At 40.7% G+C, this 25,822-nt stretch overlaps 1 protein-coding gene across 9 annotated transcripts in view; it reads right to left on the bottom strand.

Annotated features, from left to right (window-relative positions):
- The window catches only part of ttll7 (tubulin tyrosine ligase-like family, member 7), a 114,804-nt gene that overhangs the window by 46,721 nt on the left and 42,261 nt on the right, over positions 1-25,822 (bottom strand). For all 9 annotated transcript variants that reach the window (XM_058072666.2, XM_078790330.1, XM_078790332.1 and 6 more), the window contains exons 10-15: positions 21,997-22,091; positions 18,626-18,773; positions 16,089-16,162; positions 12,765-12,900; positions 7,267-7,353; positions 2,900-3,113 (exon numbers count right to left, since the gene is read on the bottom strand). In XM_058072666.2, the coding sequence (XP_057928649.2) occupies positions 2,900-3,113; positions 7,267-7,353; positions 12,765-12,900; positions 16,089-16,162; positions 18,626-18,773; positions 21,997-22,091 (754 nt within the window). The remainder of the gene's footprint in view (positions 1-2,899; positions 3,114-7,266; positions 7,354-12,764; positions 12,901-16,088; positions 16,163-18,625; positions 18,774-21,996; positions 22,092-25,822) is intronic.

Here is a 25,822-nt window from a genome sequence, read left to right on the forward strand (position 1 = left end):
AACAAAAAAATCACATTTACATAAGTATTCACAGCCTTTGCCATGAAGCTCAAAATTGAGCTCAGGTGCATCTTTTTTCCACTGATCATTCTTGAGATCTTTCTACAGCTTAATTGGAGTCCACCTGCAGTAAATTCAGTTGATTGGACATGATTTGGAAAGGCACACACCTGTCTATATAAGGTCCCACAGTTGACTGTGCATGTCAGAGCACAAACACCAAGCATGAAGTCAAAAGAACTGTCTGTAGACCTGCGAGACAGGATTGTCTTGAGGCACAAATCTGGGGAAGGATACAGAAAAATTTCTGCTGCTTTGAAGGTCCCAATGAGCACAGTGGCCTCCATTATTCGTAAATGGAAGACGTTTGGAACCACCAGGACTCTTCCTAGAGCTGGCCGGCCTTCTAAACTGAGCGATCGGGGAAGAAGGGCCTTAGTCGGGGAGGTGACCAAGGCCCCGATGGTCACTCTGTCAGAGCTCCAGCATTCCTCTGTGGAGAGAGGAGAGCCTTCCAGAAGGACAACCATCTCTGCAGCAATCCACCAATCAGGCCTGTATGGTAGAGTGGCCAGACGAAAGCCACTCCTTAGTAAAAGGAACATGGCAGCCCGTCTGGAATTTGCCAAAAAGCACCTGAATGACTCTCAGACCATGAGAAACAAAATTCTCTGGTCTGATGGCTTTCGTCTGGCCACTCTACCATACAGGCCTGATTGGTGGATTGCTGCAGAGATGGTTGTCCTTCTGGAAGGCTCTCCTCTCTCCACAGAGGAACGCTGGAGCTCTGACAGAGTGACCATCGGGGCCTTGGTCACCTCCCCGACTAAGGCCCTTCTTCCCTGATCACTCAGTTTAGAAGGCCGGGCCAGCTCTAGGAAGAGTCCTGGTGGTTCCAAACGTCTTCCATTTACGAATAATGGAGGCCACTGTGCTCATTGGGACCTTCAAAGCAGCAGAATTTTTTCTGTATCCTTCCCCAGATTTGTGCCTCAAGACAATCCTGTCTCGCAGGTCTACAGACAGTTCTTTTGACTTCATGCTTGGTGTTTGTGCTCTGACATGCACAGTCAACTGTGGGACCTTATATAGACAGGTGTGTGCCTTTCCAAATCATGTCCAATCAACTGAATTTACTGCAGGTGGACTCCAATTAAGCTGTAGAAAGATCTCAAGGATGATCAGTGGAAAAAAGACGCACCTGAGCTCAATTTTGAGCTTCATGGCAAAGGCTGTGAATACTTATGTAAATGTGATTTTTTTGTTTTCTATTTTTAATAAATAAAAAAAAAGTCCAAAAAAAACTTTTTCACATTGTCATAATGGAGTATTTTGTGTAGAATTTTGAGGTAAGAGATTAATTTAATACAATTTGGAATGAGGCTGTAACATGACAAAATGTAGAAAAAGTGAAGCGCTGTGAATACTTTCCGGATGCACTGTACGTATACATGTGGCCTACGCGTCGTTTAATAAATAGGCAACATTTCAGCATTAAAGTTGAGGTTGTTTCAAGATCAAATAATTTTTTTTTCTTCTTCTAAACTTTTCTTCCAATGAGATTCCTTGTTTTGAACATTTCTGACGCTACTTTCACCTGCGACTCTTAGGAACTGCGCTCTTTCATCTCCTCGAGTGCTTTCTAGTGCTTCAACAAGTGCCTATGCACACTATGTACGTACGCACACTTGCAATTTATTTGCCATATCAACAACTAAGAGCCACACATATCGTGCCACTTGTATTCTATAAAGTGGATTCAAACCTTCCTCCTTCTATAATGATACATTCAAAATGCCATCCATCCGTTACAGGTTCGAGTTCCTAATGACTGCAACATGAAGGATAGTAGTAAAAGTACAGTAGTTAACACAATGAAACTACTTCATTGGCAAACTTGTGCAGAGAGTGTTTCCATCAGCACACACTATAAGGTTGCAGCTAAGAATTATTTTCTTGGTCGATTAATCTGAAGTTGTAGTTTTGATTAATCTAGCAATCAGTTGGGCCCTAGATCAGGGGTGACCATTTGCAGGCCGCTGCTGTTTTTTAAATATTTTTTTTTTATTGGCCTGCAGCACATTCTAAAAAATATATTTTAACAATAGCAAAAACTAAGAATCAGCAGTAATTTTACAAGAATAAAGTTAAAACAAAGAAAAAAGTTACAACTTACAATTTCAAATATGAGGGAAAATCATTTTAGAATCAAAGTTCAAATATTAAACATTAAAACATTATTTGCAATATCATGAAAAATAAATCAACTCAAACAATGAATGAAGTTGTAATTTTTAGAAAATTAGGATGCAGACAAAAGAAAAAGGAAAAATATTATGGCAAAAAAGTCTTAATTACGAGGAGAAAATTTTAAAAGTAGTACCAACAAATAGTTGGAAAATAAAAAAAAACAGCAGAATTAAAAAAAAACGGCTGTAATTTTAACAGAATAAGGTCAAAATATTAATATAAAAAAGTCCAACTCTGATGAGAAAAAAATTCTATATTTTCCGAGAACGCACTTGTAATATTATGAGGAGAAATACCGTACTTTTAGTATGTTATTTACAAGATATACTAAATATCGTAATATTAACACGAGGTTAACTAACACAAAGATAATGGTCTGCCTATATGGATGACTGAGGAAATGTAAAAATATTCACATATCTTGTCAATTATTTGGATATTCATAGATTCTTCGATTAATTGTCGCAGCTCGAAACTACTTCTCTCGCGTGTATGGGCCAAAATGTTTTAAACCGAGAAGCACCTGCATACAGCTTGCTTCCATTACGGTCGCAGGTGAGCTTGAGCCTACCCCAGCTGACTTTGGGTGTACAAAACGGATAGATGGGTGCCAGAAATTGGCAAAATCTACTCCACCCGCTTGCTTTACCTGAGCGCTCGGCTAAGTTCTTCTCCTTGAGCCCAAGGTCATATGAGACTTTCTTCTCCCTCTTTTCGCCGCCTCCCCCTCCTGCTTTCCTCCTCTCTTCTTCGTCTGACGAAGAGCAGGAGTTTTCAGCGCCGCTGCCGCTGGTGAAGTCAGCCAGGTAGTCTGGCCGTTGACGTCGTGGCGTTTGGCTGCACTCCGGCATGGTGGTTAAGGGCTGGCAGGGATGAGCACAGTTAGAATGGTAAGGATGATTACGTATAAAGTATGTGTACGCAGTTTCATGTGCAACAGAACATCGAAAGTTGACCGTCAGAATTGGCTAGAAGTCGACAAATGGTGTTGCTGCCATGCACAAGTCCTCTTCATGCTTACTTCATGCTTACTGTATTGCCTAATTTCAAATAACCTTGGGTGTCTTGGCATGTGAGTCTGACCTTCATAGTCTCTGTCCCTCCCCTTTGCTCATATTGCTCTTGTTATTCTCCAAGAACGTTTCTCGTCTCTCATCTATTTTGGAGCCATTAAATTGGGAAATAATTATTCATAAGCCGCCCGGGTACATCGTTGTTTCCACAATGAGTTAAGCTGACGTTGTGTTTAATGTCCTCCTTGCCTCCTGTATAATACTGCACAATCGAGACCCAGCTGCTTCAGGAGCGTAACTTTGAATATTGTCTTCAAGTCTTCACACGTATGATCAAAATTAGGCATGATGTTCATCAAATGGCGCGTCTATCTCACATTCCGCTAGGCGACAAACTGATTAATAAAGCATGTATACATCTGTTATGCTACGATTAGCTCGTCAGCGCTGTCAGGCCAGCCTAACTAATTGGGCAGGAAGTGATCAGGGGGGCTTACACAGTCACCACAGGGTAGTTATGTGGGTGAGTGATGGAAGATGATGAAGACGGTAAGAGATTAAGCACACGAGGAGACAATAAAGAGGAAGACGGGAGCAGCAGGTTAATAGAGGGAGAAATTAGGAGGAAGACCAGCAGAGAGTTGAATGCAGTGCACCGGGGATGGAGATACCTGGAGCTGTTTAGCATGTCTTCCACGAGGCCGGGATTGTGCATTCAAGAGGCAGTGTGTATTTTAATTAAAACCTACAAACAGGTGAAAGCTTGCGCCAAGCGTGAAACTGATAAAAAAAAAAACGGAAACCGGAACTTCAAACTCAACCGTTTCAGCACTTCCTCGCTCAAAAGTGAGAATATGACAGACTTTAGTTTGCAAAGTTTGGTGCTCATGAGAGACAAACACTACTATACTACTAACATCATATAACATCACCAATCTAAGCTCGACAAAGACTCGAGAACCACTGATTCACAGGTACTGGACTGAGACACAAGTTACACTGACTCACAGGGCACTTTGGGAAAACTCGAGTTTCATCGACACACGGGTACTCGACATGTGTCACAGAGTCAGCATGCTTGACTCAGACTCTTGTTCGACTGATCCATGGTCACTCGACAAAGACTCTAGAACCACTGATCCACGGGTACTGGACTGAGACAAGAGTTACACTGACTCACAGGGCACTTTGGGAAAACTCGAGTTTCATCGACACACGGGTACTCGACATGTGTCACAGAGTCAGCATGCTTGACTCAGACTCTTGTTCGACTGATCCATGGTCACTCGACAAAGACTCGAGAACCACTGATCCACGGGTACTGGACTGAGACAAGAGTTACACTGACTCACAGGCACTTTGGGAAAACTCGAGTTTCATCGACACAGGGGTACTTGAAATGTGTCACAGGGTCAGCATGTTTGACTCAGACTCTTGTTCGACTGATCCATGGTCACTCAACAAAGACTCGAGAACCACTGATTCACGGGTACTGGATTGAGACACGAGTTACACTGACTCACAAGGCACTCGATTGGGAAAACGCAATTTTCATCGACACACTGGTACTCGACTCTTGTTCGACTGATCCATGGTCACTCGACAAAGACTGGAGAACATCTGATTCACGGGTACTCGACTGAGACACAAGTTACACTGACTCAAAGGGCACTTTGGGAAAACTCAAGTTTCATCGACACACGGGTACTCGACTGGGACGCATGTGTCACTGAGTGAGGATGCTTGACTCAGACCCTTGCTCGACTGATCCATGGTCACTCGACAAAGACTCAAGTTCCGCTGACTCACGGGTACTTGGCAAAGACTTGTTTTGCTGACACACGGGAACTCGCTAAAGACTTGTGTGTCACTGACTCATGGTCCTCGACAAAGACTTCAGTCTCACTGACTCCCTGGTGCTCGGCAAAAACACACGGTTGCACAATGAATATGCACTGGTATTTGAAGACTTGAGTTCGACTGACTCACAGGTGCTTGATGAAGACTCAAGTGTCGGTGACTCATGGGTGCCCAACGAAGACTGGAGTTCAAAAGTTCACAAAGATTCAAGTACCTCTGCTGCACAAATACTCAACAAAAACTAAAGCTTTGTTGGCAAATGGCCAGCTAGCAAACTCCACTGGTAGCACCACAGGTTCATGGTGCATGGGACCAGGGTTCAAATCCCGGTCAAGGTCATAGGCTAATTGGCGACTCCAAATTGTCCATAGGTATGAATGTGAGTGTGAATGGTTGTTTGTCTATATGTGCCCTGTGATTGGCTGGCGACCAGTCCAGGGTGTACCCCGCCTCTCACCCGACGACAGCTGGAATAGGCTCCAGCACACCCGCGCGACCCTCGTGAGGATAAGCGGTAGAAAATGAATGAATGAATGAATGTTGACAAATGTGCTTGACATAGACTCAAGTTTCACTGACTCATGGGTACTTGATGAAGATTCACGTTCTTTGGATCCACAGGTACTCAACAAAGACTAAAGTTTTGCTGACTCACACATACTCGACAACGACTCACGTTTTGCTAACTCACGTAGCTACTCGACACAAGTTCCACTGACTCACGACTATTCAATCAAGTCTCAAGTTTGAGTGTTCAAGAGCATCTGCAGCTCTTATCTACATTCACCCAACTTGTTGCACATGTTTGAGTTTCGATGAGTGACTCGGGTAAATCAAGAACCCAATTCCCTTCAGTGAGTTACTCATAAGAACGAGTCAGTAAAAGGAGTTTGAAAAAAAAGTTTCCCATCACTAGTGTGCAGATATGTACTGAAGTTACATTGCCATCTGCTGGTAAGACATTTGTTAGCAGCTATCATTACAAACATGTACTCTATGCTGTATATGTTATACTCTATTATTATTTACATATGAAAAATAATATAACGAGCCAATTGAAGAAACAATACAAGCAGATGATGTTTGCTAAATACAAGGATGAAGAGTCTTGAACCAGTCATGATGTGCTATATATATCACTATATTGACACTTACTATGGTACCCATTATGTCATTGTATCGTCATATCACCTCGTACTTCGGTACGTGAAATAAAATAAAATAAAATAGGAAAGCAGGAAGTGAACAAATGTAACAGTTACTGGTTGTAAAAGTACCAGATGGAGGGGTAGGATTTAATAAGCTTTGCTTCTTCCTACTCCTAGACATGTGGAACTGTGAACTGATTACGGGATGCACTCAACGGTAGTCTGATGCATGTTTAAATGAAATAGAACCATTACCATTACCAAATTATGAGGATCTACTAGATAGAAAGGATGCGACTGGGGTTCTAAGTTGGGCACTTCCTTCATCATTTCCATCCTCTTCCTGTCGCTTCATTTTTCCCAACTCTCTTGTCTTATTTTTGGTCTCATTTTCACCAGATGGCTTGTGACCACAAAACTCTGCGTTGGTGAATTTGCCCATCACAGCTCTTTCTTTCTATGGCTCGGAATGTCTCCTGGCGAAACTGACGCCATCCAAATGAACTTGGACAACAGCAATTGTGTCTAAACAAGTCCTTATTCTCACTAATGCATCACTGAACTACCCTGTCGAGTGAGCGTTCCGGCCAATTTAGCCCTCAAGTGAGGAACGGATGTAGATGTGAAGGGCGGAGGAGGGGTTGAAGGGAGGCGAGAGAAGGTGATGGAGAGAGTAATGTGCTAGCGGGGGCGTGTAGGTGCATGTGACAGAGGAAGAGGGTGATAGAAAGGGAGTGCGGTGAGAAAAAAGCGGTCTGACAGCTGTCCCCTTGAGGCACTCGGGTCTTTTCTTTAGGGTCCTTTTCTGATTCTTTTCTCTTGAGCCTAACACACGAGTCCGAATCTTATCCCGTGTGCTCAGAGTGGGCATTAGATCCAAACGCCTGCCTGCCTATCACCCTCTGTACTTCTACCGGGACTCCCTGGAGGCATGAGGCCTCCATTCTCCCTTGTCTTTCCCAGTTTGTACGTCTCCCTTCTTCTTGCTCAGGCACCTTAGGGCCCCGTTGCCTGGAGGATTTGCCCATCAGCTTCTCGTCGTCCAGCTCACATTGCTCCAGCAGATCCAAGATGTCCTCCTCCTACATGATAACACATAGAGAGAGAGAGATGAGAGCGAGGGATGGCTGTGTGAGTAAGCCTCACTCCCCTGACGCCTCCGAGAGATGTACTGCCCTAAAACCTCCCGGTAGCTTGCACTTCTCTGATTTCGGATCAACATTTGCTGTAGCTCCAATTGTAGCTCCAATGGTTAGGTTGGATTCTCCTCTTCTCGTCAATATGCCTCACACATTTCTAGATGGATGGATAAATAGATGGACTTAAAGGCACGGTGTAAAAGTTATATACTACTGCTCAAAAGTTTGGGATCACTTGGAAATGTTTTGGGGCTCTTGGGGGTTTTTCTTGGCAGTCCTGCTATGAAGTCCAGCATCCTGAAGTCGCCGCTCCACTGTTGATATTGACACTGGTGTTTGACGGCTACTATTTAGTGCAGCTGCCAGGTGACGACCTGTGAGGCGTCTTTGTCTTAAACTACACACTCTCAGATATTTGTCTTCTTGCACAGTTGTGCATCGTTTTTCTGTCCTTGTTAGACACAGTTTGTGCTGCTCTCTGAAGGGAGTAGTTAACAGCATGGTAAGAGATTTTAGTTTTAGTTAGGATTTTTAGATGGCTTTTCTAATCATCTATTGGCTTTATAAAATGATGAACTTGGATTAGAAGCCATACTAGGAGCTTGTTGATAGTAGGCCTCTATGCAAAAATGTACATCCTTCTTTGAAAATCATCTGATTCATTATAATTGTTTGTGAAATGTAGGAAAATTAGTTTTTCTTTGGAAAACAAAGACATTTGCAAGTGATCCCAAACTTTTGAGCGGTAGTGTATATGTTTCACTTTTGGAACTGTGATGCGTTCAAGGACTGTCAATCAAGTGCAAAATCTCAAAGCTTGACGAGCATAAAGATTTGGGCAAATTAATCAGTTTTCCAATTCATCTGTATAATGTTAATGTGTCCTCTAGAGGGGTGTCCTCTAAGTAAAAACAAATATTTAAATTGAGCACAAAAATCAAAATTGAGCAAAAAATCCAAAAGCAATAAAACTAATGTTATTATTAATGCTTAATCTGATTCAGAATTTTGTATTTTTTTTTAGCTCTATTCTGAGGCATCCCTTTGGGTCTCAAGGGTTCTAACTGTGTGTTTTTCTGGTTGGGGGGTGGGACCCCAGAGGGTTTAAACACACCACGGTTTCTGGATTTGAACGTCCCTCCTGCATACCTCATGAGACTTCAATTCACCACACTTTAAAGAGTGATCTTGCTTTTTCTTTGGCTTTCTTATTCATATTAATGCGTTGGCCTTGGACTTATTGCCCATGATGACATGCAGGAGGCAAAGGTGATTGACGCTATTTTACCATAAAAATATTTTTGCTCCTCATGAAAAGCGATTTTATTTCAAATGAGCCATCCAAACGCATCTGGGGTCTGATTCTTTTTCTGTGGTTTTGTTCCTGATTATCCACTTTAACTTCCTCTAATTAATAAGCGTTCCTCTTGGATGTCGGTTTGATTCGCAAACAGCGAAACTCGCCTCTCAGACTGGCTGACTCATATCAACGTAAGCGGATAGGAAGCGTCCTGTTGCAGTACTTAAGGGTAAAAAGTTCCCAGACTTTATTATCCAACTTTTCTACTACCCGAAGAACAAGTGTGCAATCCACTTCTCCTCAGAGCAAACTTTCTGCTTGTTAAGGCTCGTTGAAAGAGCAGTATTTTATATTTATCTCTTCTTGGCAGCTTCTGCCGTGACATTCTCTGCCTCCGCAACCTGGCCCCCGTGTTTGCACAGGACGTTAATTTCTCTATTTATTTTTCTATATCGTAAAACTTGGACTCAAGTCAAGTTGCGGTTTACACGGAACATATCGTGTCATCATAGAAGGGGATTCTTTTTCAAAAGGAGAAAATGTTTCTTAGTTATGGTGATGCCACAAAAATGTGTCCTTCTGGAATGACACTTTCTAAAAGTACCAAACACAAACACAATACAAGCAGTTGATGTTTGCTAAATACAAGGAGGAAGAGTCTTGAACCAGTCATGATGTACTATATATATCACTATATTGACAGGTACCCATTATGTCATTGTATGGTCATATCACCTTGTACTTCGGTACGTGATTAAAAAATATAAAATAAATGACCAAAAAAAAACTTAAACTATATTAGGAAAGCAGGAAGTTAACAAATGTAACAGTTACTGATTGTAAAAGTACCAGATGGAAGGGTAGGATTTAATAAGCTTTGCTTCTTCCTACTCCTTTTGGACATGTGGAACTGGGAACTGATTATGTGATGCACTCAATTGTAATCTGATGCATGTTCAAATGAAATAAAATCATTACCATTACCATTAACATAATCAGTGTAAGAACCTTTTGGTGTGAGGATTTGAAGACATTAGCCACGTTTACATGTGGAGTTTTCTCTTTCCGAATGGAATCTTTCCGAGTGACCATTCCAAAAGCAATGGTATACGTGGAAAGGAATATTCCAATCTCTTGGAATGTGCTGCTATAATCAACCAGAATAGTCAATGGGGCATGCGCAGTAAAGCGTAAACACCAACATCATGTGATACCAACTTCCCTGAGTTTTTTTTTCACTTGCTGGAATAACTTCGTATTGCCAGTTTTTCGTTGGTCCAGTCTTGAAATTTAGTTTGAATCAAAAACAAACTTTCCACAGCAGTCCAGTGCCGCTTGCTCGCCTCCATTTTTTTTAAATCGAAGAACATCTCGAGCTGCGTGTTATGTCATATCTCATCATTCGCTGAAAGAACGCATCCGGGAACAGGAAAAGATAAAGTTCAATCTTGCTAATATTTTATAATTAAGCTCGGCACATGTTTTATATAGATATGTATTTTCTTTTTTTAATAAAACTGGACTTGTGAATGGCGTATAGAAGGTTTTAGATTCTGTTCCACAGATGGTAGTATTGCACACGAAAGCTGCTTGCTGCTTGCCAACCGCCAATAAACAACAGAAGAAGAAAAACACCACAAAGAAGAACGCACCCTGACAACTTTCCGTTAGAGCGGGTACAAGTTACCTCAATCGGATTGGGGAAAGTGAATCCGATTATATGTCCAATTGCATTGGCATTTTTCTTTTGGAATGAGGTGTATACAAAGGCTACATTCTTTCCGTTTGAGCAAATGACCCGAATGGAATTGGAATATTTGGGTCTATGTATACGTGGCTATTGACTCCTGAATACAGTGGTGCCTTGGTTAACATCATTAGTTCATCAGTTCTAGAAGGACCGACCCAAACCAAAATGGACTCTAACCAATGCACATTTTAGCATAGAAAATAATGCAAATCCAATGCACCGTTACAGACATGAAACTGGGGGTGTCACAAGACCGTGTGAGATTAAAACATGTCTATATTTCTCATTCAAGCGCAGTAAGACTGGGGCGATCATAAATAAGTTAATTCATCCCATGATAAATGATAATGAACTGAAAAATATTGCCAGCCTCAAAACGTGTCCTCCAAGTTCACATTCTCATGCTATTGAATGAGAAGTGCATCTAAACTTGTGGTGCTGCATATCAAAACACGCTCCAGTGGGAGTATCTCCATGAAAGAAGGTCAAGCAGCGTGAACCAAGCCATCAGAGGAGTTAAATGTCTATAAATAGCATGACGAAATAGCACTCCGCCTAAAAATCTTAATTGATGAAGCCACAAGTTCAGATCTAATTTGTCGTGACTCTAAACTGTTTCAATTCTTGCAAAAGAACAGCCTTGTTGTCACATTGGGGCACGATTATCCAAGTGTTCTTCTCATCTCCACATTGTTGCGCTTTGAAGAAGATTGCATCTCTGCGTGTTGACTAAATGACATTTTCTTCCTCCTTGTGCCTCCATTGCGTGATCACTGATTGTCACCTGTACAAAAGGCATCCTAAGAGTTTTCGCCTTGGAAAACAATAACCTTCTAAAACATGTGCGGTGGCGCACTACAAGCTGATGTCTCAACAAAAGCTGCAATAGTTGCACATGACGTCTTTGTCTGGTCCTTTCAGATGACTTTGTGTGGTGTCAGTCCAACTGTCAAAAAAAAGCACACTCGCAGTTCTTCTCTTAGTCTTTGCAATAAGTAGTAGTTATCAACTTTGAAGCCTTTTCACAACTCATATTGACACAAAGCAGAAAATAAGCCAGGAAGAGTAGAAGGAAACATGATATGTGAAAACGTCTCTTGCCATTGTGTAGGATTTTAAAAGCTTGTGTATGAAATGGAGTGAATGGCGTCCGGATAAAAAGAATAATTCATAAACTGAATATTTTTATAGTTTTTGTAGCACAGAAAACTTGTTCACGACCTAAATACTATTTTTAACATCCTTAAAGCTTTCTAGATGAAATAGCACCCCTATAGTCACCTTTGCACTCCTATTAGCTAATAGACAAGAAATAACAAGAGAAAATAACATAAGTAAAACACAGAAAACCTGTTTATGACCTTCTAAATACACTTTAAACATTATGAGAGCCCTCTAGACATGAAATAACACCCCTATTGTCACATTTACATTCTTATTAGCCAATAGACGAGACATAATAAGAGAAAATAACATATGTAAGACACAGAAAACCTGTTTATGACCTTCTAAATCACTTTTAACATTATTAGAGCCCTCCAGACATGAAATAACACCCCATAGTCACCTTTACACTCCTATTATCCAATAGAGTAAACATAATAACAAAAAAATACATATGGAAGACACAGAAAACCTGTTTATGACCTTCTACATACACCTTTACCATTATTAGAGACCTCTAGACATGAAATAACACCCCTATAGTCACCTTTACAGTCCTATTAGTGAATAGAGTAGACATAATAAGAAAAAAATACATATGGAAGACACGGAAAACCTGTTTATGACCTTCTAAATACACCTTTAACATCATTAGAGCCCTCTAAACATGAAATAACACCCCTATAGTCATCTTTACATTCCTATTAACCAACATAGTAGACATAACAAAAGCTAAGCCATAAATAGGAGACTTGTAAATGTGTTCCAGTGCTATGGGAGCTGAGTGGGAGTCAGACATTGCGTGTAGCATAGCGTGACAGTAGGGATTACCGTGTTAGGGATTATTGTGTCTGTTGTAAGATCATTGCTGCAATAAAAGCCTGTTGTTCCGGAGATCAAGTCTGGTGCTTGTGTGTCTCACCTAATATAAGTGACATGATTGACACCAAGTGACTTATATTAATATTATAAAACTATTAATATTAAAAAACTTAAATATTTCCTTAAATATGCCTTAAAAAAGGCTTTTTTTCAATCACGAAACAGCACGGCGTATTCATTAAGATATTTTGGAAAAAAACAGTGAAGCTTTGAAATTGAAATAACAAAGTGGATTATGTATTTGTACAACATACGTGCCTTCATTTGTTTCAGAGGATTATTCATTTCCTTCTGAAGTGAGGCAGCTCGCCCGGCGAGGAAGGTCTGAAAGGCGGCGGAGAGCAGGCTTTCATACTTCTCCAACAGCAGCTTGTCGTCTGGGGGGTAAATACGTCTGTTGGCCACAGAGACACACACACACAAACACACAAAGAGAGAGAAAAGTGCGGATAGTGAGGGAGGAGCGTAGCATCAGGGAGAAGGAAAGAAACACGGGTCAGAACTTGGGGAAATGACGAGATGGGAAGAGGAGGCAAGGGGAATGACAGTGGTGCTGTAACAGAAGATGAAGGCAGGCACAGAGAAGATCGAGGCTCATCATCATCAAAATAAGATGAAAAAGAAAATGAGCCCCAAGAATGAATTTAAATGAAAAGGTGTGAAATAATGAGGCCAAAGACAGGTAAGAGGCAGGAAGCCAGGAAAAACATGAATGGATGAATGCATGGGAACCAACATGCAACACATAACTTTACTGAGAAGTCCAACCCCCCACCAATGAACTAAGTGTGCTCAGTTTGTCAAACTGAGCATACAGACATGCATGCTAGGTTGCATGCTAGGACTACGTTAAAAAGCCATAGCATTTCAGTATGTGTAATCAAACTATGGAATGGATTGAGTGAGGACCTCAAACAATGCACAACGATGAGCCAATTCAAGAAACAATACAAGCAGTTGATGTTTGCTAAATACAAGGATGAGTCTTGAACCAGTCATGATGTGCTATATATATCACTATATTGACAGTTACTATGGTACCTATTATGTCATTGGATGGTCATATCACCTCGTACTTCGGTACGTGAAATAAAATAAAATAGGAAAGCAGGAAGTGAACAAATGTAACAGTTACTGATTGTAAAAGTACCAGATGGAGGGGTAGGATTTAATAAGCTTTGCTTCTTCCTACTCCTTTTGGACATGTGGAACTGTGAACTGATTATGTGATGCACTCAATTGTAATCTGATGCATGTTCAAATGAAATAAAACCATTACGATTACCATAGGTTAATTGGTCCATGAATGAATGAATTCATACATTGTGCATCTCTAATTTATTTTTAAAAAACTCCAATGTCAATGGTGTCTTACATTCATTCATTCATTTTCTACCGCTTATCCTCACGAGGCTCCCGGGGGTGCTGGAGCCTATCCCACCTGTTTGGGTGAGAGGCGCGGGGTACACCCTGGACTGGTGGCCAGCCAATCACAGGGCACATATAGACAAACAACCATTCACACTCACATTCATACCTATGGACAATTTGGAGTCGCCAATTAACCTAGCATGTTTTTGGAATGTGGGAGGATGGTGTTTTGCAGTCTTAAATCATTTTTGTTCATGTTATTCATTCATTCATTCATTCATTTTCTATACCGCTTATCCTCATGAAAATTGCATTTTATTGCTTTAATGCCGGTGCAGAAGAAGAGGAGAAATAGGTTGTCGTTTTTAAACCATGGAACCTTCAAGCCCTACAAATGTATCCGTCCTGGCTGCTCAGCAGAAAACTGCTCATTTATAATTATGATTATTGACATAATTTCCTACTTTTATTCGAACCCTTTGGAAGACATAAATAACAAAAAACCGAGGTACCACTGTGGGTATTTTTTTTTTTAACTCCCAAAGCATGAAATCATCTTCAAAACGAAACATCAATACGACATTCTTACTAAACGCACATAAAAACTCTCCTGTCCCCCTAACAGCTGCATCAAGTGAAGAGAAATGATAATATCTGAGAGAAGCCAGGACTTGTCACTCCTCAAAGAGCTCCATAAATCACACGAGCGAGCGGCAAAAGGCCACCGCTTTAGTAGCGTCTGCTAACAGCTCTCCGGCGCGCCCTCCGTCCCTGAACATATGGACTTTTCATTTTCACAATGACCCTGCAGTACTTTTAATATAAAAGCTGACACTGTCTCCTTCTCGCACGCCTTCAATTGGGCCTGAAGATTCCCATTCCATTTCCATCACTAAGTAGTGTCTTTCTGGCGCCCTGCGTGTGAGATGTTAAATGGATGGCGACGGTGGCACAATCCAGCCGGCTCGTCTGCACCCAGTGATGAAGTTGTTACCTATGCAGCCAAATGACAATAATCACACTCCACTCTCGGGCTCAGACGCAGTTTGAATGCTAACGAATCTCGTAACTCAACCGTCGATCGACAATACTATAGAAATGAAACTTTACCATGCTATTAACTACTGGTGCTGTTAACTACTCCCTTCTGAGAGCAGCACAAACTGGGTCCTGCTATGAGGTCCAGCATCCGGAAGTTGCCGCTTCACTGTTGATACTGACACTGGTGTTTGACGGCTACTATTTAGTGCAGCTGCCAGGTGACGACCTGTGAGGCGTCTTTGTCTTAAACTACACACTCTCAGATATTTGTCTTCTTGCACATTTGTGCATCGTTTTCTGTCCTTGTTAGACCCAGTTTGTGCTGGGAGTAGTTAACAGCATGGCAAGAGATTTTAGTTTTTGTTTAGATTTTTAGGTGGTTTTCTAATCATCTATTAGCCTTATGAAATGATGAACTTGGATTAGCAGCCATACCAGGAGATTGATGCAGAGGACTGACAGTTGTTGATAGTAGGCCTCTATGCAAAAATGTACATCCTTCTTTGAAAATCATCTGATTCATTTTTGTGAAATGCATGAAAATGTGTTTTTCTTTGGAAAACAAAGAAATTTGCAAGTGATCCCAAACTTTTGAGAGGTAGTGTATATCTTTAGAATTCACAGAAAAGAGAAAGATGTGTGTCCATGTCTCACATAATGATATAAAAAGTACACGATTGATTAAAGTGAGTGTTATAATAACCAGGCTCTTGCACTTCTAAATGCAGTTATTCATGTCAGTGAGAGCAACATAGCTAATAAGTTATTGGATTCGGAGCTTACGCTATTTGTACTGTTTCAAAACAGCCTGAAAGTTCCCTGGCTGCTTATGTGTACATACTAAGCGAAATAGTTCCAAAGTCTCGAGTGGCGTTAGCGAAGGAAATAACACAAGCACGGGCGAGAAAGTACAGCCAATTATCAAATAAAGCCCACGTACTGATTCCAAATTCTTATGTCCTTTCTAGAGCTGGTTCATATTCTACTTTTGCATATGCAGCCTTCATTCTTGTGTCAATGTTCTCCCAACTGTTTTATATTGGTTCTCTCTTATTTGTTCTCCTTAGAGCTCTACAGATGGTCCCATCATTGTAAGTGGAGCAGGCAAGGCGGGGTATTACGGGTGCAGCTCCTGGAGGGAAAGTTCTCAACAGTTTGCCATTTCCTTACCGGTAGTTGCCCAGATGTTGCTTTTCGTGCTCCTCTCTGCAGATCTGCTTGCGCACCTGCGCCAGTCGCTCTTTCTAGAAGAGGTGTAGAAAAAAAGCAAAAATTAAAATTCGCCCATGAGGACACCGATAATATCAGATTAGCATAAAAAATGTTCATATCGGTGTAGGTTTTAATGTTACTGTAATGTTGGGTGAGAGACACACAAGCACCAGGCTTGATCGCAGGCTTTCATTGGCGGTTTGAACAACAGGCACCGTAATCCCAAATACAGGCTACTCTTGCAGCCATAAGATAAAACCTTGAATCACCGACATCACTTCCTGTCCGCCACCCACTCAGCTCCTCTTGCGCGAATGTTAAAAATGCATTGACAGTTGTAAACATTCATTCATTCATTTTCTACCGCTTATCCTCACGAGGGTTGCAGGGGTGCTGGAGCCTATCCCAGCTATTTTCAGGCGGGGTACACCATGGACTGGTGGCCAGCCAATCACAGGGCACATATAGACAAACAACCATTCACACTCACATTCATACCTATGGACAATTTGGAGTCACCAATTAACCTAGCATGTTTTTGGAATGGGGGAGGAAGCCGGAGTACCCGGAGAAAACTCACGCATGCACGGGGCGAACATGCAAACTCCACACAGAGATTGCCGAGGGTGGAATTGAACTCGGGTCTCCTACCTGTGAGGCCTGGATGCTAATCACTCAGCCCATCACTCAGTCATTCATTCATTTTCTACTGCTTATCCTCACGAGGGTTGCGGGCGTGCTGGACCTATCCCAGCTGTCTTCAGACGAGAGGCGGGGTACACCCTGGAATGGTGCCCAGCCAATCACAGGGCACATATAGACAAACTCACAAATTCACACTCACATTCATACCTAAGGACAATTTGGAGTCGCCAATTAACCTCGCATGTTTTGTACTTGGAGAAAACCCACGCATGCACGGGGAGAACATGCAACTTCCAAACAGAGATGGCCGAGGGTGGAATTGAACTTGGGTCTCCTAGCTGTGAAGCCTGCATGCTAACCACTCAACCGCCATGCAGCCAGGATGTAAACATAAAATAAATAAGGAATCCTACTTTCAATATTAACAATTGCAATGTGATGTAATACAAAATATGTCAGTTTTAAAGACAGTTAAAAGCCGTGCAGAACAGGTGTGTTTTAGCAATTGTCACCGATTTCTGTACCCCCACCCCAGGTTCGGTGCATCGCTGCTTTTGTGGTTTTGTTTTGTTGTTTTTTGTGTAATCCTGCTCACTATTTGTGCTGCTATTCATGATTTTAAGACTAAAAAGGTCATTAACATCAATTCGAGTCGTAATAATGCAGGAAAAAGTGTGAGCACCAAATGACAAGTACAGTACATCAGAGGTGCATTTCCGCCATCGTCCTCTTTCCTACGACACACTGATTAATGGCTCATTCAAATGCAAATGACAGAGGGTGCGGGCATAAAGTAGTAGTAGCTATAGATGAGAAAAAGCTTGTTCAAGTTCAATGCCAAAATAATTAAATGTTGGAAAGCTGTCAGTGACTACAAAAAGGTGACTTTTAACTGTGAGGAAAGTGGAGAGCTTATGGGTGTAATGAGTGGCTGTGCATTTCAATGTGACACTGATAATGCATACAGTACATGCAGGTGATGCTTGTTTTGTAATGTGTATATGTCAGGGGTGGGCAAACTACGGCCCGGGGGCCACATCCGGCCCGCCAAGTGTTTGAATACGGCCCGCCCAATCTTTCCAAAGTATTTCATTTAAACTCAACATACAACCTGGCATCATGGCCTGAGCCAACCTTTTGATGGTTTTATCAATTTCGTTTTTTGACATGGTCTGTTGTTTACAAAGTGCTCCTGAAAAAAGGGACACAAGCACATAATAATAATAATAATTATTATTATTATTATAATTAGATTATTAGATTATTATAATTATTATTAGAACTATCCTGATTATTATAATTATTATATTAATGCTAATTATTATATTAATTATATATAATATTATTGTTATATTTGCATATTTTACATAATAATAATATAATAATAATTATTATTTTAATTTTATTGTAATTATTATAATATTTTATTATTTTTAAAATATTTAAATATAAATATAAAATAATAAATAATAATAGCAGATTGCATGACAATTTTCCAGATACAATAATACCAGGTGGACTGTTACGTGTAAAATATATAGTCTGCCCCCCCGTAAATTTTGTCATATCAATGCAGCTCGCGAGTCAAAAAGTTTGCCCACCCCTGGTATATGTATATCTTGTATATCTCTTTTAAATGATCCATCCATCTTCTTCTGCTTATCGTGGGAGCAGCAGCTTAAAGCAAATTGTGTCCATCATCTACAATCCTTATGTGAGACATGAACACACATCTTTCTCATTTCTGTGTGTTCAAAAGATATAAAAACAGCTAAAAAAAAGACACACGTCTAAGAATGCATGTAATGGCCTATAAACGCCAAAACCATATAAACCAAGCTACAAATTACCAGCTCTTCTCGCCGTCGCTCCAGGGTGTGACGCTGTCTCTCCCAGTCCGATGACGCAGCTGAGAGTTTCTTTACAGATCCATGCCCGTAGAGCCGCCTCTGGGCCTCTGCTTTTTGCTGAGCCAAGTTGCGTTTTTTATCACTGGCTCTGCAGAAACAAAAACAAATAAAGTCGAAACAATGCTTACTGAAACACATGAGGAGCCGATACAGGAACCATTATCTCTCTGGTTTTACCATATCTTACTTATTGTGTGGAAATATGGGGTAATAACTATAAAAGCAATCTTCACTCGCTACATGTACTGCAAAAAATGTCAGTAAGGATAATTCATAATGCCGCCTACAGAGAACATACTAACTCCTTATTTCTAAAATCACAAATACTTAAACTTGCTGATCTTCAAACAGCTAAAATAATGCATAAGGCTAAAAATAAACAATTAGCTAAAAATGTCATCCAATACTTATATGTATCATATGATCTCAGGGAAGAACTCAATTTGAAACACTTATATGCTAGGACTACATTAAAAAGCCATAGCATTTCAGTATGTGGAATCAAACTATGGAAAGTAAGTAAGGAACTCAAACAATGCACAACGATGAGCCAATTCAAGAAACAATACAAGCAGTTGATGTTTGCTAAATACAAGGATGAAGAGTCTTGAACCAGTCATGATGTGCTATATATATATATCACTATATTGACAGTTACTACGGTACCCCACTATGTCATTGTATGGTCATATCACCTCGTACTTCGGTATGTGACAAAAAAATAAAATAATAAAATAAATTAAAATAAATGAATAAAATAAAATTAATGAAAATAAAATTAATTACAATTAATCAATAAAATAAAAAATATTCATTCATTCATTCAAGAATTAATAATTTATTTTATTAATTTATTTTAATAATTTATTTTAGTTTATTTTTTGTCAGGTACCGAAGTACGAGGTGATATGACCATACAATGACATAATGGGTACCATAGTAACTGTCAATATACTATTGACAGTTACTGTCAGTAACTGTAACTGTAACTGTCAATATACTATGGTACCCATTATGTCATTGTATGGTCATATCACCTCGTACTTCAGTAAGTGAAAAATAAAAAAAATAAACTTAAATTATATTAGGAAAGCAGGAAGTGAACATATGTAACAGTTACTGATTGTAAAAGTACCAGATGGAGGGGTAGGATTTAATAAGCTTTGCGTCTTCCTACTCCTTTTGGACATGTGCAACTGTGAACTGATTATGGGATGTACAAAATTGTAATCTGATGCATGTTCAAATGAAATAAAACCATTACCATTACCATTATCATCTCCACGTTCTTCTTGTTTTAAGGGCCCTGTGCCATCTTTAAGGGGATGCATGATGACAAAGCCACCAAAATCCAATAAAAACAGTCACTGAATTTGAGTCTTGTGAGATGCGTTTCCCCAAAATGTTGGTTAAATCCCATACTTTACCACTTCAGGGACATTTTGATTTAGACACTAAACTCCACTCTTAACTAACATGGGTAGTTTTAGTTTTTTGGGGGGGCAATTTATGCACAATAAAAGGAAAAAAATCCCTGCAGACATTGAATACAGCATAAAAATAGCACTGACACAAAACATAAGCTCACTCCGGATGAACCTGAGCAGACATCAAGTGTGTGGCTGCTGTCTGGAGAAAGGGCAATTCATTTTAGTCAGTCGCTGGCCCTTTAAATTGGATATTGAGTACCGTTGGGGTAGGGGCAGGGGTTTATCAATGTCCATGCACGGTTGGGTCTGAATTGATCCCACGTTGATACAGTTGGTGTTGCAAGCAGAGGCATGAGCCACCAAGCTATCCCTTTAAGGGGAAGACCAAAGAGCTCCATGTGGGCAAAAAATAGAACAAAGTGTGACCTTGACCAAGTTGTCAAGTGGAAAGAGCGCCACCACTGCCACCCTGTAAGGTCTCCTACAATAAGGAACCGCACCAAGCTGGACCATGAATGAATCGTTTTAATGAGAGGTTAGCCTGTGCTGTACGTACGTAAGAATGAAAGCGACATTTTCCTCCTGTGGGGTAGTTGCAACCCCCACCAGAGCTGACCCGACCGGATCTATTCCACATGCAACCAATCAATCGTGTCACTAAAGAGCAGGGAGCCGAGTGTACAAAGATCAATCAGTGGGCAAGTTCATTGTAGCTGCAGAACCAGGACTTAGGAAATGTACTCCATCGACTACCAGGAAAGCCATCGTTTAGGCCAGCATGGTGGTTTAGTGGTCAGCATGCCTGCCTCGCACGGTAACTGGATGGATGAACTGACTGATGAGTTAGTACACGTTATAAAGATTTGTTATTTTTGCACTTCGAAAACCATCTCTGACAGAGTTTTAGCTTGGAGTGGATTATGGTTGCATTATTATTATGATTATTGAATTATCATTGTGCCTTTCATTGGAACATTCCAACCTGCAATAAAAGCCTGTTGTTTTGGTGATCAAGTCTGATGTCTCATCAAACATTACATTACAACATGAGTGACACCTAGTGCCTAGTGCAGAATACTACATATTCAAAGCATCTTTGAATATGTCTTCTGAATGCCTTATATTTGTATTTTTATTGATATATAATTCATTTATGTGCATTAAAATGCTTAATTTAGGCCCAGAAAAATATGTGCACTTGAGGGGTTTTTTTGACAAATTTGTCATATTTGTTATGCTTTTTCCACTTTTCTGACCTAAAAATGTAGTTAGAATTTTGTGTTCTTGTGTTAAATGATGTCAAAGTTTCAGATAATGAGGTTTGTGCATTTGGAAGTGAGCCCTGAAAGAAGGTTGGGATGGCTCAAAACACGATGTCGTTTGTTTTGATAAACGTTTCACCTCGTACTTCGGTATGTGACAAAAAAAATTATAACAATACAAAATAACAATAAAAAAATACTTAAAATTATATTAGAAAGGGCAGGAAGTGAACAAATGTAACAGTTACTGATTGTAAAAGTACCAGATGGAGGGGTAGGACTTAATAAGCTTTTACCATTACCATTACCACAATGAAAGCGCGATGCTCACCAGTCCAAACCATGGCAGCAACTGAAAAAGAAACTAAAAAGATTGGCATTGTAAACTTTTCTTAAATAAAACCATCCGCTGTTCAGAGTCTTTGTATTTATTTCCATGATGTAATGTCTGGGAAATCATGAAGAGGAGCGAAGGCATTACAGTAACTACGTGGCTACCTTGTGCGTGGGCATGCACACTGCCCAAACTTGTTAGACTTTAGGTGTGAAGTGGACACAAGAGTCCACCCTAAAACGCATCCAATAATGATAGAAACACAAGAGCCGTTCAAATGAATACCTGATGTTGAGCAGTTGGAGAGCGTTAAGCAGAACTCCTCTCTTCACATCGAAATCAATCTTCTGATCGGTCCCAAAGCTTGGTGCTCGATTGATCTGTCCATGAAAGGAGGAGAGAACATAACATATTATTTTTCCAATTTTGTCTGTGTAGATTCTCAGCCAGCCAAGTCTTGGTTATCACCATCTAAACTAAAACAGAGCAAAGCAAAGAAAACAAGTCATGAGTTATAGTTGCTAGTTACTTTCCCCAAAAACGTAAACGTAAAAGAATATTGTGTATTAAATTGAATATTGTGTGTTGCTTATTTCCACAGAATATTTATCTTATTTCATAATACCAATGATGACAGGTATAGCGCAACAAAAACTCTCGTTAGCCACGTGTACATGGACCCAAATATTCCAAATGCATTTGGTTTATTTGCTCAAACGGATATGACGGCGATATGACGTAACACGCAGCTCGAGACGTTCTTCAGTTTTAAAAATGGAGACACTGGACTGTTGCGGAAAGTTTGTTTTTGATCCAAACTTAATTAAGACTGGACGAACGAATGTTGATGTTTACGTTTTACTGGGAATGCCTCATTGACCAATCAGTTTGATTATAGCACCGCATGTAGACAGGAGACCTTTCCGCGTATACCATTGTTTTCGGAAAAGTCATTCGGTAAGATTCCATTCAGAAAACTCCTCATGTAAACGTGGCTACTGACTAGCTATTTAGCTTCCTGTGTGTCATTGTAGAGAACAGTGGCGAACGAAAAACTCGCAATATCGAAGTGAAAGAAAAACTCGGGAAGCCGGTATCACGTGATGTTGATGTCTACGATGTTTACTGGGCATGCCCCATTGACTATTCTGTTTGATTGTAGCACCACATGTAGACAAGAGACCTTTCCGTGTATACCATTGTTTTCAGAAAAGTAATTTGGAAAGATTCTATTTGGAAAACTCCTCATGCAAAACGTGGCTACTGACTAGCTATTTAGCTTCCTGTGTGTCGTGGTAGAGAACAGTGGCGAACGAAAAACTCGCAATATCAAAGTGCAAGAAAAACTCAAGGGAGCCGGTATCACGGGATGTTGATGTTTACGCTTTACTGGGCATGCCCCATTGACTATTCTGTTTGATTGTAGCACCACATGTAGACAAGAGACCTTTCCGTGTATACCATTGTTTTCGGAAAAGTAATTCGTAAAAAATTCCATTTGGAAAACTCATGTAAACGTGGCTACTGACTAGCTATTTAGCTTCCTGTGTGTCGTAGTAGAGAACAGTGGCGATCCAGATGGTTCATATCAATATCGGTTCTTTGTTTGTATGGTTTGAAATGGTCATTAATTAGATTATCTGTTACAGAAAAACAACCTTCTTTTCGTCCCCGTTACCACGACACTATTAGTACAGCAGCCAGAGTCGATAAAACATGTATCCACCGGTGTCAATCCTTTTTAGAAAGGACACTTAAATACGCTGTTAACTCTGCAACAAGGAGCCACTCAGAAGCTTAAGGAAGAATGGAGTGGAAAAACATCATCAGTCCACTTGGAGCCATAACGATTTCTGGTGTGAAAAAGAGCAAGAAAAGAAAAGAGCTTCTTTTGCAGAGATGTGCAAAGTCGCCCGGCCCAGCGTCCTCCATCCCTCTTTTTGTGTCATTACTAATCCTCACACAAAAGTTGCCTACTGTGGTGTGACAGATTGGGGAACAAAGCTGCAAGATGATATTTCACAAGCATCCCGGCATCTGACCCAGCCAGCTTGTTGACTGTGGTGCCAAAAAAAGGGAAGAGCCAGCACAGAAACTGGAGTCACAATTTAGTGAAGGACTTGACTTGAACTCTCCATTAATTGTCTTAGCATCATTGAGAAACAAACTCTAACATCCTAAACCAGTGGTTGGTAACCTGCGACTCCTCGGCCGACCTTTGTGATTTATTCATTTTTTTAACAACAAGGTGTTTGAAAGACTCTGTGAATGGATCTACACTGCCTTCTGATTGGACGAGGCATGAAAAAGACATGAAAAAGACGCATCCATAGTGTGCTACCCTCGCTGTAAGCTATCCATAACTGTGACTACGTCCCTAAAATAATGTATACTGTAAATAAAACAAGTAAGTAAAGCATACATTCATTACTGTTTAAAAATACATTTACCCATGTTTGTCTTTATGGCTTCACTGATAATGTTTTTGTTTTTTTGGAGGTCCTTGAACGCACCACAGTTGAGTGCTGTGACACAAAACTTTGGCTATATTAGTACTAATTTTGACAGTCAATCCGACCTCAAAACTTGGAAGTAACAGCTCAGTGAAACGCCTTTGCTAGCCTGCTAGCAACTAGCACTAGCCTGATGAACAGGACTCCCACTCTGTTCAGAGATGATTGGTAGTATACATTTCATGCTTTAAATGTGTTTGGGGCATTTTTTGTACTTAAAACTGGAGGGGAGGTTTTTGGAGCTGAATCGAATCTAATAAGAGTCACTTTTATTGCAAATGTTGATCTGAAATCGTAGGAAGGAGGTCAATGACGAGGCATGTTAGCGCGCCGACCTCACAGCTAGGAGACCCGAGTACAATCCCACCCACGGCCATCTCTGTGTGGAGTTTGCATGTTCTCCCCGTGCATACGTGGGTTTTCTCCGGGTACTCCGGTTTCCTCCCACATTCCAAAAACATGCTAGGTTAATTAGCGACTCCAAATTGTCCATAGATATGAATGTGAGTGTAAATCGTTGTTTGTCTATATGTGCCCTGTGATTGGCTGGCTGGCGACCAGTCCAGGGTGTACCCCGCCTCTCGCCCGAAAACAGCTGGGATAGGGTCCAGCACCCCAAAATGAATGAATGAATGAATGAATAATGTTAATATGAGGCTGCACGGTAGATGAGTGGTTAGCACACAGGCCTCACAGCTAGGAAACCCCATTTATTATTAAAATAATTTAAAAATAACATTGATAAAATAGATACATAAAATAATGCTTCAAAAATAACAGTTGGATTGTTGTACATCCAAGAAGAAGAATAAAAAATAGGATTATTGTTAATTAAAGTAAATAAAATCCAAATAATCATAAAATCATTGAAAAAAAGCATGCGTTCAACCTTCAGCGAGGTCCACAAAGACCACGCAGTAAACCTTCAGCCTCCATGTGGTGTAGAGTATCGGCTCATGCTTTTTCTGTACAGCAAACATTTATCAGGAGCGGAGCCACAGGTGATGAATGACCCGTTCCGCTGCTTTCACTCAATAGAAAACAATCAACAATGCATTCTTCTGTGTACTGAGCCACATTTGGGGGGAAAAAAACAAACAAAAGAGGTCTGTTTCCATTTAAGCCCCAGGCAGATGCAATGAAAAGAGTTTGGCTTTAAAAGACCTTGAGGTAAAAGACAGACTGGCAGGGATCCCGGGGATGCTTGTCTCGTTACGTGTCTTCATTTCTTAGTTTGATTTGTGGTGTCAAGCTGTCAAGGCAGACGGGCAAGGCAGCACTGGCTGAGTCTTTTCTCGCTCCGTCTTCCTCCCAAACCTGCCGCACTCATTTACTTTCTCCTCCTTGCCGACTTGCAGCCCATGTTCTGCCCACTGTCTGCTCGCTACCTTATTCATCTCTCGCTGCGTATGTTTCCTCTCCCTGGCAGAGGAAGTTGGGCCGGTCTGGTCATAATGAACCCCTGCTGGCTCCCAAAGCCCGACTCTGATTTCCTTAAGTGACTCTGGCAGCATCTTAGTGCAGCCTCGGTTGCTCCAAGACGCATTCAATAAAAATGTCAGATGAAAAGATTAGGCGCTCCTTTTACTCCTGCTTTG

The sequence above is a fragment of the Doryrhamphus excisus genome, linkage group LG4, assembly GCF_037039965.1.
Source record: "Doryrhamphus excisus strain RoL-2023G ecotype Guam linkage group LG4, RoL_Dexc_Guam_v1.1, whole genome shotgun sequence".
NCBI lineage: Eukaryota > Metazoa > Chordata > Actinopteri > Syngnathiformes > Syngnathidae > Doryrhamphus > Doryrhamphus excisus.